At 34.8% G+C, this 15,637-nt stretch overlaps 1 protein-coding gene across 7 annotated transcripts in view; it reads right to left on the bottom strand.

Moving 5' to 3' along the window:
• Positions 1-15,637, bottom strand: part of LOC141406589 (uncharacterized) — a 150,930-nt gene that overhangs the window by 14,845 nt on the left and 120,448 nt on the right. For 5 of the 7 annotated variants that reach the window (XM_073992368.1, XM_073992357.1, XM_073992346.1 and 2 more), the window contains 3 exons: positions 12,979-13,519; positions 12,718-12,919; positions 12,593-12,658 (listed from right to left, as the gene is read on the bottom strand). In XM_073992368.1, coding sequence (XP_073848469.1) covers positions 12,593-12,658; positions 12,718-12,919; positions 12,979-13,519 — 809 coding nt within the window. The remainder of the gene's footprint in view (positions 1-12,592; positions 12,659-12,717; positions 12,920-12,978; positions 13,520-15,637) is intronic. The other 2 variants (XM_073992382.1, XM_073992373.1) reach the window with 1 other exon arrangement.

Genomic DNA, 15,637 nt, shown 5'->3' with positions numbered 1-15,637 from the left:
GGGACTAAATATGGAATCTGTGAATCGCTATTTGTTGAAATTTTTGGTAATGAATCTTCTGTGGTTGTGGGTGTTGTATATTTACCAACCGGTTCTGTTGACTCATTTGAGGATATGCATTGTGATATATTTGACCGATTTTCAAACATTGTAATTATGGGAGATTTCAATTTTAATCTTTTTGATCCCTTGAAGTCAATATATTTCAGATCACTTGTTTCCAGGTGTGGCCTTCAATGTGCTCATAATTGTTTACCAACTCATATTCATTTACCAAATAACAGTACTTCTTTAATTGATTATTTTTTGTTGAGCGAACCATATCGTCTTGCAGTAAAGGGACAGTTAAATTTTCCCTTTTTTTCATCTCACCATTGCTTTATTTTTATTTCGTTGGAGTTTGATTTTGTTGTACAACAGGACTGGGTAACCTTCAAAGATTATGGAAGAGTGTGTTTTGATGATCTATATGAATGTTTCAGTAACATCAATATTTCCCCGTTGTTGGAGTCAAGTGATGTTAACTTTCAATTAAATTTGCTCAACGGAGTTGTTGATAAATTGCATTCTTTAGTTCCAATGTCAAGAGCCAGAAGATTTGATGCTAATTATAATAAATGGATGAACTCGACTCTGACAATTCAAGCAAGGAGAAATAGAGATAAAGCATATGCAAATTATCTACGAAGTCGTACGAATGACAACTGGAAAATTTATTGCAAGTTGCGAAATAAGGCAAAATCGGTTCTTAGAAGAGAAAGGTTTAAATATGGAACGCGTATGTTTACGGGTTGCAATAATGCCCAGATGTGGAAAAATATTCGTAAACTTGGTTGTATAGGGAAAACTAATATGGATGCCAATATGGCTGATGTAGAATTATTAGCTGATACATTCTCAAGTACTATGAATCAAGATAATGCTACCTTTTGCTTTGATAATTTTGTAGAAAAATCTGATTCTTTTTCGTTTCATATGATCAATGAAAATGATCTTGCTTTTGCTATCTATTCAATTAAATCCAATGCTTCCGGGTATGATAATATTCCGGTAAAATTTTTAAAATTGATTTTTCCTCTTATATCCCCTTATTTGTTACATTTAATTAACACAATTTTCATGGTATCCACTTTTCCAGATGCTTGGAAATTAGGGCGGATCACACCTATTTCAAAAAATGATCATAATAGCAATGAAATGAGGCCTATAACAATACTTCCCGTTATGTCAAAAGTTTTGGAAAATCTGATGAAAGCACAAATTCTGGAACATTGTGATAAATTCTCTCTTTTTCATCCGAACCAATTTGCCTTTCGACGAAACCACAGCACCATATCAGCGTTATTGGCTTTGACAGACTCAGTTAGAAAACAATTAAATACCCATAATAGCTGCACTTTGGTTTCACTGGATTTGTCTAAGGCGTTTGATAGCCTGAATCATTGCTCTCTCGTATCAAAACTTCAGAGTGGTTTTAATTTTTCCAAAACCGCCTGCAGATTGGTTTATTCTTACCTATCTGACAGATCTCTATATGTTTCTCTTAATGGTATTAATTCATCAATTCGAGAGGTTACTTCGGGAGTACCTCAAGGGTCCGTATTGGGGCCTATTCTTTTTTTAGTATATCTTAATGACGTTATTTCGAGTATGCAAAATACCCATTGTCAACCATATGTCTATGCTGATGACATTTATCTCCTGTTTACATCGCACACTACTCAAAATTGTATTAATGATCACCTTGGTTTTCTTGCAAACTTGATGACTACTAATAGTCTTGTAATTAATCATTTTAAAACTAAGGCCATTATTTTTCATCCCCGAAATCGATGTTTTCCGTGCCATCAGTTGTTTATAAATGACCAGCCGATAGAAGTTGTACACTTTCTTAGATGCGTGGGTGTTATTATTGATTCATACCTTAATTTTGAAGATCATATTGACCACCTTGGTAATAAGGTATGTCTCATTTTAAGAAGGCTGTATTGCTTAAGGGTATATACTCCGAGACATGTGAGATGCCATTTAGCTCAGTCCCTATTAATGTCCCTTATGAATTATGGAATTGAAATTTATTCTGGAACATGGTCATTTTGTATTGATAGAATAGAAAGAATTTTCAGAAAAGTTATACGCTATGTGTTTGGTATTAAATTGCATGAGCATACCCGTGTATTGCAATGTGCATATACTTTTCTGGGGTGTTCATTTCGTGATTATATTAACCTCCGCTTGGTTCTACAATTCTATAAAATTATGAAAACGTCTTCTCCTGCAGTTCTTGTTAATGAATTTTCATTCATCAACTCGACTCGCAATATTCAAATCGATATCCCTTTGGTTCATTCGGTTATCTATGAACAATCATTCTTTGTTCGAGTTTATCGTTTTTGGAATTATTTGCCTACCCCTCTTAAATTATTTTCGTACTCATATAACTCGTTCAGAGACAAACTCTTAGGTTACATTAATGGTCGTTTGATCCCAATAAATTTATAAGAAGTTTTTTCACATTTTGAGCTAGCTAGCTGCCATAGGACCATCATATTGTCTTTTATTTTTAAGCAATGTTCATCTGGCTGGGGAGCCTAATATATAAAATGAGTTTATATAAATTCTTATGAAATATATGGATTATTTAGTTATTTAATTACAACTTTAGCATAGAATTTTCTGTACAATGCATTATTAATTGGCCTTATAAGGCTTCCTATGTATTGATATTTATAATAAATGAAATGAAATGAAATTCTGGGTAAAACTCGTAAAAACGGATTTAGAGCTATATCTCAAGGACAAGAGCTGATGGACTCGACCGGATTTGAAAATAACTCGCCGATTTCATTTAGAAACAATAAAAACTTCGGTTGAAACAAAAGTCGTGTTGACCAGTGTTATTTGGCAAAAATCGATTGTGAGATTTTTCCAATGTTTATACAGCTGTAGTAGGTAAGCAAATTTAAGCAAATTTTCCTTATTTATGTTTATTTATACATGTTTATTATTTTCAATTCCTAGATTTTATATCAAAATACAGCGAATCGCATGATAAAACCTTATGGCCAAGAAAAGTATAATGGAAACGTGTTTTTATTATTTAAATGTTAAAATGTTTAGCCAGCCTTGAAAACATTGGCTTTAGTTACTAATTGTGTGCTTACGTTGAATCTTTGGTTTAGCCTTTATAAAGATAAAAGAAACTGTAATACGCAATTTGTACTTTTTGAGCATTTTCAATATTATATGTTGTTTCTTTAATACAATATACTATTTAAACAAAAGTGTAAGTTTATTGCCTTATTAAACGTACTATATAACTTTTTAATCTATAAAAAGTTCCAAATAGGCCAACAAATTAGTAGTGAAAATCTGGAACTATTGACTCACTACCTCCAATGTCTCTATAGACTCACTGCTTCCAATGTCTCTACTGACTCACTACGTCCAATGTCTATACTGACTTACTACCTCCAATGTCAACACATGGTCCCTCAGCAACTACGGACTTACTACTAGAGTTGGGTAATCTAGTTCCTAGTTCCTTGTACTAGTTCCAAAACGTATGAGTAACATCATGAAATATAACGTGTTATGTTAAGTATACGCAGTTTGTTCAAAGAAAAAATGTGGGCCATTGGAACTGCGAAATGAACTAGATCGTTCCATATAGTTCCTTTGGCACAACTCTACTTACTACTGACATACTAGTTCCAATGTCACTACTGACTTTCGAATGGCACGTTCATACGAAATTTCTATAGGAAATTACATGAGTTGTCTACAGTTTGTCAGTAGTACTGTTGACAATGTCAGTAGTAAGTCAGTATAGATTCATTATTGACATTTCCTACAGGGAAGTTACATTTTAAAGACAAACACATCAAAAAATCAATAGGTCTAATCTAACATATTGCCTGGAAACTGTTGCGACAATACTAAGAACGTAAGATAAAGTTTTTTATGACATGCAAAGGTTCGGATAAAGACATCCTATTATATAACTTGTTATATTCATCACATAAAGATTGGAGTGGATTACTTATTTCATAATTAGATTTCGCTAACGTTAATTTAAGTGGTATGTAGTTTCGAGTACTACGTGAAGGTACATTACAATTTATTTCGCCTATTAAAAACTGCGATTCAAGAGTTTAATAATGAATATAAATTGGGTGTAAAGTGTGTTGCAGAACAGCTTTAGGTGTGTTCGATACACATGAGGTGCAGAGGTGAATGCCAGAACATGCCCGATTGAGTTCAAGAGTTACCATAAGGGTAGGATGATAAATATCTTAAGGTTCTGAGAATGGAGGACTTGCACATACAGAAGAGTTTATGGTTGATGAAAACACTAAGTCATGATTTACAGGAGCACACTTGTGGGAAATCGAGTTTCAGAGATTTCTGAGAGTGTGGGTCAGGAGAACTGGAGACACGTTGACTCTGGGAACAATACAGCTGATATAGCCAGACGAGGATGTTTACCTACAGAATTACATACTTAGCAACTCTGGTGGCATGGTCCTCACTGGCTCAAATTGCCCAACAACCGTTGGCCATCGACAGCCACACCAATTTAGAGGCTAAAGCAGTTAGGGCACTCACACTTTTTGAGCCGTTTTTGAGTTATAAGCGTAGTAACTAACACCATTTCCTTTTATATATGTAGATTATTTTATTTATAAGTGTTGCATCTTAAAGGAGGTATATTTAATGTTGAGTTCGTAAAGATACCTTTTATTTAATACAGCATTCCGCAGCACTTTACTAGCGAGTGTTATCTTATCGATAACATAACATCACTCGATTACAATAATGCAATCTTATACCATGTTTACATTATAACATTCCCACCCCGTAATTTAATCAAATTCAAGGTTGGAGTCTTGGAACCGATAGGCAATTTCTTCTCTCTCGTCGACCTTCGTAGTCCGCTTGGCATCATCGTATCTCCTCTTGCATCCTAAGTGTCGGCTTGTATCTCTTCATCCGAACTAGTTGGAACTGTTGATTTTTGTATTAACAGCAGATGTATGGCAAATCTCCAACTTTATTTTGAATTACTCCAAATCGCCACTTTTCCTGTTTTTATAAATAAGAGAGTCGCAGTCTCTACCCACGGTCAAAATATTTCACCTGGACCGGTCGCATCTGATATGCCACGTGTTCATTACTAATTAATAATTCTAAACGTGATTGAATTTGTCTACCAAGCATCAGCATAGCTGGTGAATTTTTTGTTTCTGAATGTATAGCTCTCTTATACGCTATCATGCATTGTATTAGCATTACACTTGGATGCCATTAACTTGTTTTTGATTGTTTGGACATATCGTTCTGCCAGCCCATTTGTTGAGGAATGATATGGGCTTCCTTGCTTATGGACGATACCATTAACTTTTAAAAACTCTTGAACTTCCCGTTATTACTCACTAAAATGTTTGGAATTCGAAATTGAGCAAAAATTTCACGACTCTTCTGGATCGTAATATTTGCATCCATACTGGAACAGATATACACCTCCAGCCACTTCTTGTATGCATCCACCATCACGAATAAATATTTTCCAAACCCTGGACCAGCATAATCAACATGTACCCTTTCGAAAGGTTTGTAGGGTTTCATCCACCATACATAACATCTGGCCGAACTTTTCATTCGTGACATGGCAAAATGTTTCCTCGAAAAATACATCCATTTTGCGGTCTTCCGCATCACATATACGATCATACTGCATACATTTCAAGATTTTTTATGCTTTTGTCTCTTTTGAAGTTTCTTCCTTAAGCTCTGCTGCAGTCACTGGCAAATTTTCTATAAATTTTTCTTGTACTACAAAAACTTCTTCCACTTTCGACATTGTATTACTCGGCAATCTGAACAATGCATCAGCATTTGCGTTATCTTTAGACTTTTTGCAACCTATTTCATAATCGAATTGCTATAGAAAAACTGCATAATGTTGCATCTTTGTAGCTGAATACTTTTTTGTTGTGCGAATATTTGTGATACAGCTCGGTTATCCGTTACCAAAATAAAATTTTCTTCCATATAGATAATCATAAAACTTCAGTCTGCGAAGCGAATTGAAGGGGCCTTTCTACATTATCATCACCAATTTGACTTAATACTGCCCCCACACTATTGGGAATTGCGTCGGCTGTTAACACCAATATAATCTTAGGACTGTAATGAGCCAATACCGTATCTGACTGCATTTGCTTCTTGATTTCCTCAAAAGCGCGTTTGCATCGCTCATCAAACACAAAATTTCTAGTTCTTGCATAATAACTTGTTCAAAGGGTAGAAGACGCTGCTCAAATTTTCAATAAATCTTCCATTATAATTCACCATACCCAAGAAACCACGTTATTCGTCTACGCTGCTAGGCTTCTTCATATTCATTATCGCAATATTCAATATGACCCTTCATAAACTCAGACTTCTCGATATTTACCCTCATGTTGTACCTGTCAAGCCGCCGTAACACCGTATGCAGTCGTTGCATGTGTGACATGCAATATCACCTAATATTTGTGTGACGCCATCAATATCACCTAATATTTGTTCCATCAAACGTTGAGATTTGGTAGGTGCACTAGCAACTCCATACATTAACCTCGTAGGCTGATAAAGTCCCTTATGTGTACTAAGAGTTAACAAATGTCGATCACTAGGATGCACATACAGTTGCAAATACAGTCTGGCTTGTAAATGTTCTATTTTCCCTAAAGATTCAGAAAACAGCTCTGGATACATTTTCAATTCCAACTCAATATTATTTTCCGCTATCCATCTCTTCCCATAATCGGATTTTGGTCGGAACGCACAATGTACAATTTCGCCACCATTTGACACTGTCACCAATATGTACCCAACTTATTTTGTACCGCAGTAGCTAACCAATTCCACATCAGCAGCGTGCACTTTAAATTTTAGAAAATTTTTTATTGCATCGCCAGATTTACAATTGTTGCTGGTGAACCAGTATCCAATTAAAATTTAATTCGTTGATCATTTACATATATATCTTGCATTAATTTGTTGTTTATTCTGTTTACGCTGCCTTTAAATAACAAATGTCGTTTTTGTATTTGCATTGGTTTGCCAGATGTTGCGCACTACCACATCTAAAACACTTTCTATTAGTTGGTGTTCTTTCCTCTCTTCCTTTTTGTTCTTCATTTTTCTTTATTTTATTCACACAGGTCTTCTCACCGGCATTTTACAATTCCATGCCTTCTTTTTCTGCAATCTCACTTGCAGTAAGCACACTTATTGCATCATACAATGTCAGCGTCTTCTTCTCTAACAACCGACTTTTGCACCACAAATTGATTCCGCACAGTCATATCTCTATAATCACCAAACTGACAACCAACCGCCAACTTCTTTAATGCAACCACAAACTCACTCGCCGACTCGCATTCCAGTTGGATGCGCATGTAAAATCTAAAACATTTAACCAACTCAAAAGGCTTGGGTTCAAAATGTTCTTCCAGAACTTTAACAATTTTAGCGAAACTTTTATACTCTGTTTGCAGTGGAGTCAATATGACACATTAAATATTGTAAGCACTTGCTCCAATAAAAAACAGCGCTTGCTTTTTTCTCCTTTTTTTTTAATTCGGTATCCAATTTACTCGATGCCTCGTCGCCAAAATTTGTCGTAAATTGTAAGATGTCTTTTAATTGCTTATTTCGTAAAAAAAAACTGTTTATTTAATACAACAATGGAGATCACAATGCACTGTACTTTATATTACATTTCTTATCGATTAAGTCTATAGATAATACATGTATCCTTACAGACTAAAAAATATACATATACACAATTAGCATTGGGTGGAAGTGTTATATATTAAGATGTAATATTATTTTCCGTTTTAAACTAGCTTTATTTTCAGACAGTCGATCTGATTATAAAATTTATTGAACTGAAGAAAAAGGTACCGTAGTGGCATAATTACTCCGAAAATTTGAATTTGAAGCAGTTGAAAGTTTCTTGTTTGTTTATTACGATTCTACTCATAATCAGGTCTGAATATATTTTTCCTTGAATGATATTTAAAACAAAATTTAAACCCAGCATTACACGGCAACTTTTCAATGTAGGCAGTTTAATCATATTAAGTCTTGTCTCATACGAAGGTAGGTTCTGATAGTTCCATCCATGATGACGCAAACAGAATAAAAGAAAAAAAATTGTTTTTGAACGGATTCAATCAAGTTTGAGTATATAGTGCCATATTCAAGTATGCTGCGAACAAAAGATACGTAAAGACGTTTGGTGACTTGAGGGTCCGCAAATTCTTTACACCATCGTTTCATAAAGCCCAGTGCTCCATTGGCTTTATTCACCACAGAATTTATATGATGTCGAAAATTAAGACGACAATCCAATAATATACCAAGGCCATTGAATGATTCTACAGTGTCTAGCTCGTGATTATCAATGTAGTATTTAGTAAGCAGTCGGTAAAAAGATGTTTGTATATTCAACTCGATTAAATTAAAATTACACCAGTTATAAAAATTATCTAAATCTCATTGAAGAAGATGCTGATCGTTCGGGTCATTAAATGAGCGGAATATCTTCACATCATCGGCATACATTAACATATTAGAATTTTTGACAGGCGAGGGCAAATCGTTTATGACGAGTGTGAAAAGAATTGGGCCAAGATGGCTTCCCTGTGGAACACCAGAGGAAAAATATATAATTTTCGATACAGCGGAGTTAAATTTCACCTTCTGAGTTCTGCCAGACAAATATGATTTCAACCAATGCAGTAAATGTGAGCTGAAGCCCATTTTATCCAATTTTATGAGCAATAGAGTATGATTAACTTTATCAAACGCTTTAGTACAATCGGAGTATATAACATCAGTCTGTAATCGAGATCTAAACCCATGATTAACAATAGTGGTCAATTCTTATACAGAAAAAAATTTCAAGAATTTTACATATTTTTTACATATTTTACATATTTTTTTCATACTGTACAGGTACCTCACATAAGATGCATGTGCAGTTTCTTATTTCCATCCGAAAGCCACTATTTGTTTCAAAAATATGTAAGATTTTCATGAGATGCAAAATCACTTTCCTATTTTCCCTATATTCCCCTATTTGCTCTCATATTTCCTCTCTTGTTTGGTAAAAGCTCTCAACTTTGTTCTCGTTTTCTTTTGAATGGTCTCGTCGTCTCCCCATCGTATTGACAATGTATCAACAAACCACAACATAACCCCAACATCTTCTCACCATTACATTGAGACTATTTCAACAAACCACACCACACATATACACACCACAGAACATACCTAAACTACCACTGTAGGTCGGAACAATTTTGTTGTTAGTTAACTGACAAACCAAACAACTACAGTGCGTTTGGTATTGAAAAGGCAGTGTTTGGATGTATAGTTCGCAACTACAAATTGTTAATTTCTTTAAAATAAAGGCAACATCTAATATCTCAACTTAGTACTGATAGACTCAACATGTATGCAGGAATGCCAACTGTTCCGAGGTAAAAATCGCTACAGCCACATACGCACCATAGGTCTGTAGCCATTTTTACCTTAAAACAGTTGACATTCCTGCTTAAACAGTGGTTTTTGTACGTCAAAAATCACCACAAGTGGCGGGAAAACCACCAACTTGGCACCCCTACATGTATGTACATATGGTTCGTATTGATCTTCTATGTTCAAAGACGATAACAACTACAGCGAAAATCCATTAGAAGAAACGGTAAATTACAATAATACAAAATAAAAGCATTAATTAATAAAAAGCAGCAAAATTTGTATCTGGTTTGGTGTGGTGGTTGTTAGTCAATAATAACAAAAACAAGAACTCCCCAAACTTGTTTTTTTCAATCTTTTAGAAAAAAAACTGTATTTTTTTGCTTTATGAAAGGCCTTCATGAAATTCAGAAATTTGAACCATGGCAAGACTTTATGAACACTATTCCTGAAATCCAGTAATTATTTTTTCTGTGTATTTGTAATCGTTGCACAGTGGTAGATTTGAAATATTTAGGCGGCCAAAAATATTTTTGGACGTTAATGGCTTCGAAAGACAATATTTTAAAAAGACATGTATTTATTTAACAAAATAAATAAGAAAAACATATATTTTATAATAAAAACAAATTTTATTTTCATAAATAATAAATAAATAAAAATTATAAATAAATTAAATTGTCTTGTTTCTATCTCGACTTCTTGTCTTGTTTCTATCTCGACTTCTTCGTGCTCAATACATGATAGTGTGTGGAGTTCGGCAGGTTCTAATAGCTCTATAACTTCACTGGAAAACATCTTGTGTGAAGTTTTCTTTAACAATCTTTCACTACTTATGAGTGGATCTGATGTAAGAAGCAATCTTTGATAAATATCACGGTTGCATTTTTCCCTTGAAAATTTTCTTGAAAAGTTCTGTCTGTATGACCGAAAATGTTTATTTCGAGCTTCTGCAGCCTCCCCCGACAATTGGCCGATTGGCAGCAGTGCATTATCTATGATGGTCGCCCCATGTAATAGTAATTTATGCATTGTTGGAGTCATGGGATGCCAGTCCTATAATTCCACATACATTTGCGCGGTGTTGAAGGCACATTCTTCGAATTTTGTTGTATTTATTTTGTGTCCACTTGAAATCGCCTCTAATAAGATTTTAAATCTATGTATTAATTCGTGGTTAATGCCTGTTATGTCCGCCGCTAATTCTGTGTTTTCAAAAAATCTCCTACTCGTATTGCCATCATTGGTATTACCAAAATTGGCTTTAGGCATGTCCACCAACAGCCCAGTTTCTAAGCGGAATCTTTCTTGGATTTCTTTTTTCTTTTCTTCTTCTAATGCTTTCTCTTCCTGGGTCCTTTTCTTTCCATATTTCTTCACGGGCAATTTATATGCCAAATGCAAAATGCTTTCAAAAATACGTAATTTGCGTGCAATACCGAAATTCCAAACTCATGAACATCGTGACTTATCTCATTCTTTTTGCTTAAATTATTGAAATCTTTGGAAGTGGCGCCACATATATAGCATCGGCTAGTTGAGGTCGTGTTGGTTACAGCATTGCAAACTTTGCCATCAACCATGGTCATTTTTAAAATGTGAATATAAGCAAATTCTTTTCCATCAATATTTACTTTTGTAGGAGTGAGGTTCTTAATTTCATTTTGCACATAACTTATTTCCTCCTTTGTTTATATAATATATTTTGATAATTAAATGAATATCAGTGTTTTTTTGAACACAAAACGATGCTGTGTCCCCAGCACGGCAATAACGTTTTGCACCTTGCCACCAATTTTCTGCATATAAATATGTAAAATATTTTATTTTGATTTTCGGACCTCGTTAAAGGGCATTTTGTTTTACTTATTCCGTTTCTAAAAATTTAAAAATTTAAATTTGGCTAAAATAATGGAATTCCAGAGTGGGCCTGATGAACGTTGGGGTAAAGTTATGGGAACGGATTTTGATATACAATCGTAAAGAATTGAGTAAAATGTATTTATTTGGGTGTCAAAATATTGATTAAATAAAATATTAAACCAGTCAACAGTTGATAGTAAGGAATTAAACTTGAAATAATCTGTCTTCGCAAAGCAGTACTGACGATTTGGCACTGTAATAGTTCTACGCGACATAACATACACTTTATAATTCTCAATTCAATTGTGGGATGAAAGCGGTCTCCTGGTTGCGTTAGAGGGTCACATGAGTTAATTGACACATCTAAGGGATCGTTGACAAAACCTAAATCCAAAAGCTTACCAGAAAAATTAAATATGGTATTCACTTGTGACAATCCTAGATCATACATAGAATCAACGAAATCTTTTCTTGCTTCGTATGATTCTGCTATCATGAGAACATCTGCTAAAGTTGACTGTTGTTTCTGTAGAGCTGCTGCGCGAAGTGCATCATGAGGAGTACGAACAATTATATGGTCACGTATCGTCTCAACGACATAATTGTGGGAGCAATTTCCGAAGTTGCAAACGAATTTACATTCTCCAAGGAGATCCGCTATCCACTCCTTGTATGTTTGATTGACCTTCATTTAACTTTTTTTAAAAAATCATGCTTTAACATGTCCCAATTTTGAACGTTGTAAGGTGGATGATGGGAAATTTTCCATCATTGTCTGCATCAACTTTTGTTGTTGTTCCAAAAGATCTCTTGCGAAATTTTACTCTTGATGTATTAGCACTTGAAAAATTTCAGTTGTACTCGCGTCTTTGTTGAAAAATAATTATTGAATAATTGTTGTTGATAGAACACTAGCACTACCGAAACAAACGACCGGTCAACACACAATTTTTTTTACCCACGTCGCCACTGTTGTTTTGTATATGAAGGAGGTGAGCACGCGTTCAGAGTTATTTTGAGACTGATTTATTAATCATTTGTTTGTGGCTATCATAGGTGTTCTTACAAGTATTGGAGATCACTTATACTAATAACACAGTTGTTATATATGGTATGTAAATATGCACAATGGATTAAGTCAAATATATAACAGGAAACAATCATAAGCTTAATGTTAAATTTTATTACTTACTTTGTAATTGGAGTATTTGGTAGAAATCCACCACTATTATTTGGAAGAAGTGCCAAAAGATCGCGTCTGAAATTAAAAATATATATTTTTATTAACAGCACATTCGAATAGACCCTAGTACGTACTTCTTTTTTAAGCTAAAAGCACTCATTGGTTCTGCAAATCTGCGTTTTTTTCTTGATTTATTACAGGGTGTGCTTGGAATAATTATCAGGTCAGATATTTGTGATTCTGGGACAACATTAGTACATTTTTGTATGTTTCTTTCCAACTCTTCTGAACTTCCATTAGTCGATCCGACCATTCTTTTAAAGCCATTGAACATATCTGAAAATCATTCAATGATGGAATATAAGACAATTTTCGGGTTAAGTGCAAATGTTTACTTGTTAACGAACCGCTGCGCCGTTTTATCTTCTTTTGAATATTTGCAATTTTATCAATCGAATTTGCAGATGATATAGATGTCGTAATTTCAGATTCCGGGTTTGCCTTTATTTGCAGCTTATTTCCAATATCAATGGGTACAATGCCTATAGTATTCGCATTTTCGATCAGAATTTTAACAACCTTCAGGTGGTTAATAAAACGACGACTGTTTATGTCTCCAAATGGCATTATTCCCGGAGTAAGGATTATTGCCAAATTCACTGTAGACATTTTATTAACAGACTCACTGAGTGAAACTGTATGAAGAAATTGCATGAAAAACCTCAAGGTATTAATTGTAAGTGTTGGCAGAAGAAGGCAAGATAATATAATTGCTTTTTCATTCTGTTCACCAATTAGCAAAGCGCGTAACATTGTATCCTGCAAGAACGTCGGTATTAACGGTTCAGGCAGCTCACGAAAAAAATATTTGATAACATTTGCGACGTCAATAACGTGATGTGATCTTCCGAGCGGCATACCATTCTCTAAAATTATCTATATAAGGAAATCTTATTTAGCTATAGTATTTGGAATTAGGCAAAGAATAGAACGCAAATGCAGCTTAGTGAGATACAGTATTTTCGGATATAGGTATTACTAAAATTCAAGGATAATGCCAAAGATATAAACCTGTAGCTTAATTTTACTATAAACCAGAATCAAGCACCATCACAAATATAGACCAAACATTGTGCTTGTATTGTGTGAAACAACAAAAACAAACCTCAACCAAACTAAAGCACACGGATGTGCGACGCGTTGCGCGTTAAAAACAACAACCAAATGAAAACTTCAAAAGAAAACTTGGCATCACTTACACTTTTTTCATGTGGTTGTTTTGGAGGGTAAACTTACGCTCAACGGACCAATTGTATTTAGCCCTTAAGTGTATGCTCATAAGCACAGGAAATGTGAGTCGATGCCTTGCTGCAATTAACACATAACAGAAACAGAACCAGAACGCAACGCAAAATTGTATCTGGAATAAAATATATGAATTCATATTCATATGGATCTATTTCAGACAAACTTGTCCGAAATTTGTCATGAAACAAGTTTTCACAAACAAGGATTCCCATTTCGAATCTATCGAGGTGCATCCTGGTTTCAGGGTGATGTTGTGGTCAGCACTGAAATGAACGACAGACAATAGATTTAATAACTATTAATAACCTCACCATATACAACGGAGGTACTAATCCAACTTTTGTATCTCCAAGCTTGGAAAACTATAGGGTTGGCAGGAGGTCATTGATCCAACAGACGACATAAGCAACACCCGACGAAAAAAGCAACACCCATTAACGACAACCTAAAAGCACGTGTTCTCCAAAGAACACATGGTATGATGAGGAGTGTAGTGCTGCTACTAAAGAAAAGAACGCAGCACACAGAGCTACGTTACAATCAGTAGCAACGCGTAACATGCTAGAGCGACATCGGGAGATAAAGAAGAGAGGAGAAACGTCTTTTCCGCAGAAAAAGAAGAGAAATGGAAAAGCGCGAATGTGAAGAACTCGAGTTGTACAGGAGTCAAAATGAAGCCAGAAAATTCTATCAAAGAGTGAAACATCAAACTGATGGCTTTGTAACATGCACATTCTCCTGTAGGAGAATGTCGATTACAAGGCTGCTTTTGACAGCACTCTGCGTACAAAGTTGTTTGAAGACATGTCGGGGTTTGGTATACGATACGACTCTGCAAGATGACATTATCGGGCACGCGTTTATCAGTTAAAATAGGGTAGAACCTCTCTGAGGAGTTCGTCACCAAACGAGGTTTTAAATAAGGAGATAGTCACTCGTGCGATCTCTTCAATATCTTGCTGGAGAAGATCATACGAGATGCAGAAGCGAATAGAAATGACACTATCTACAACAAAAACCACATGCTACTCGCATATTCCGACGACGTCGACATCATAGGTCTGTCGGAACAAGTTGTACGGAATATTTTTGTAAGAGTTGAAGAAGAATCTGCCAGGATAGAGATGACAGTAAATGGCGATAAAACAAAGTTGATGGTATAGACGCGTAATACATCATCTGATTGTAGTCCAACTGTGGAAGTTGGCACATACAACTTAAATAGATCAAACAACATCAGTTCTGAAATAAGGACGCGTATAATATTGGCAAATAGGTACTACTTTGGACTTAGTAAGCAGTTTAGAAACAAAGCCACCTCTCGAGAAACAAAAATCACAATACTACCTGTGCTAATATATGGCTCCGAAGCATGGGTAATTGGTGAGTTCGTCGGCGGTGTCAAGTAATTGTTTTCGAACCAAGAAAACTAACATTTTTCTGTATTAATTTATGAAAAATTACTAATAATTGTGATAAAAGTGTCGGTTTTTTTGCAAAAATTAGTTGGACGACCTATTTAAGAGAAGATAGGATGTATAAATAAAAAATTAACCCACGTAGTCAAAAAAAAAAAAAAATAACGAAAACCAATAACTACATGCAACGCAAGTTGTCAAATAAATGTTTTCGAAATGTAATGGAGACTCCAATATACCCCATATTTTCGGTAAATACTTGAAAATCAGACAATTTATCAATTTTATTTTTAACAGGGAGTAACTACTAACAAGTATCAACAATATT

Source organism: Musca autumnalis, unplaced genomic scaffold (genome assembly GCF_047663935.1).
Source record: "Musca autumnalis isolate F117 unplaced genomic scaffold, ASM4766393v1 scaffold_1, whole genome shotgun sequence".
Taxonomy (NCBI): Eukaryota; Metazoa; Arthropoda; class Insecta; order Diptera; family Muscidae; genus Musca; species Musca autumnalis.
This window is presented reverse-complemented; position numbering and strand designations above follow the sequence as displayed.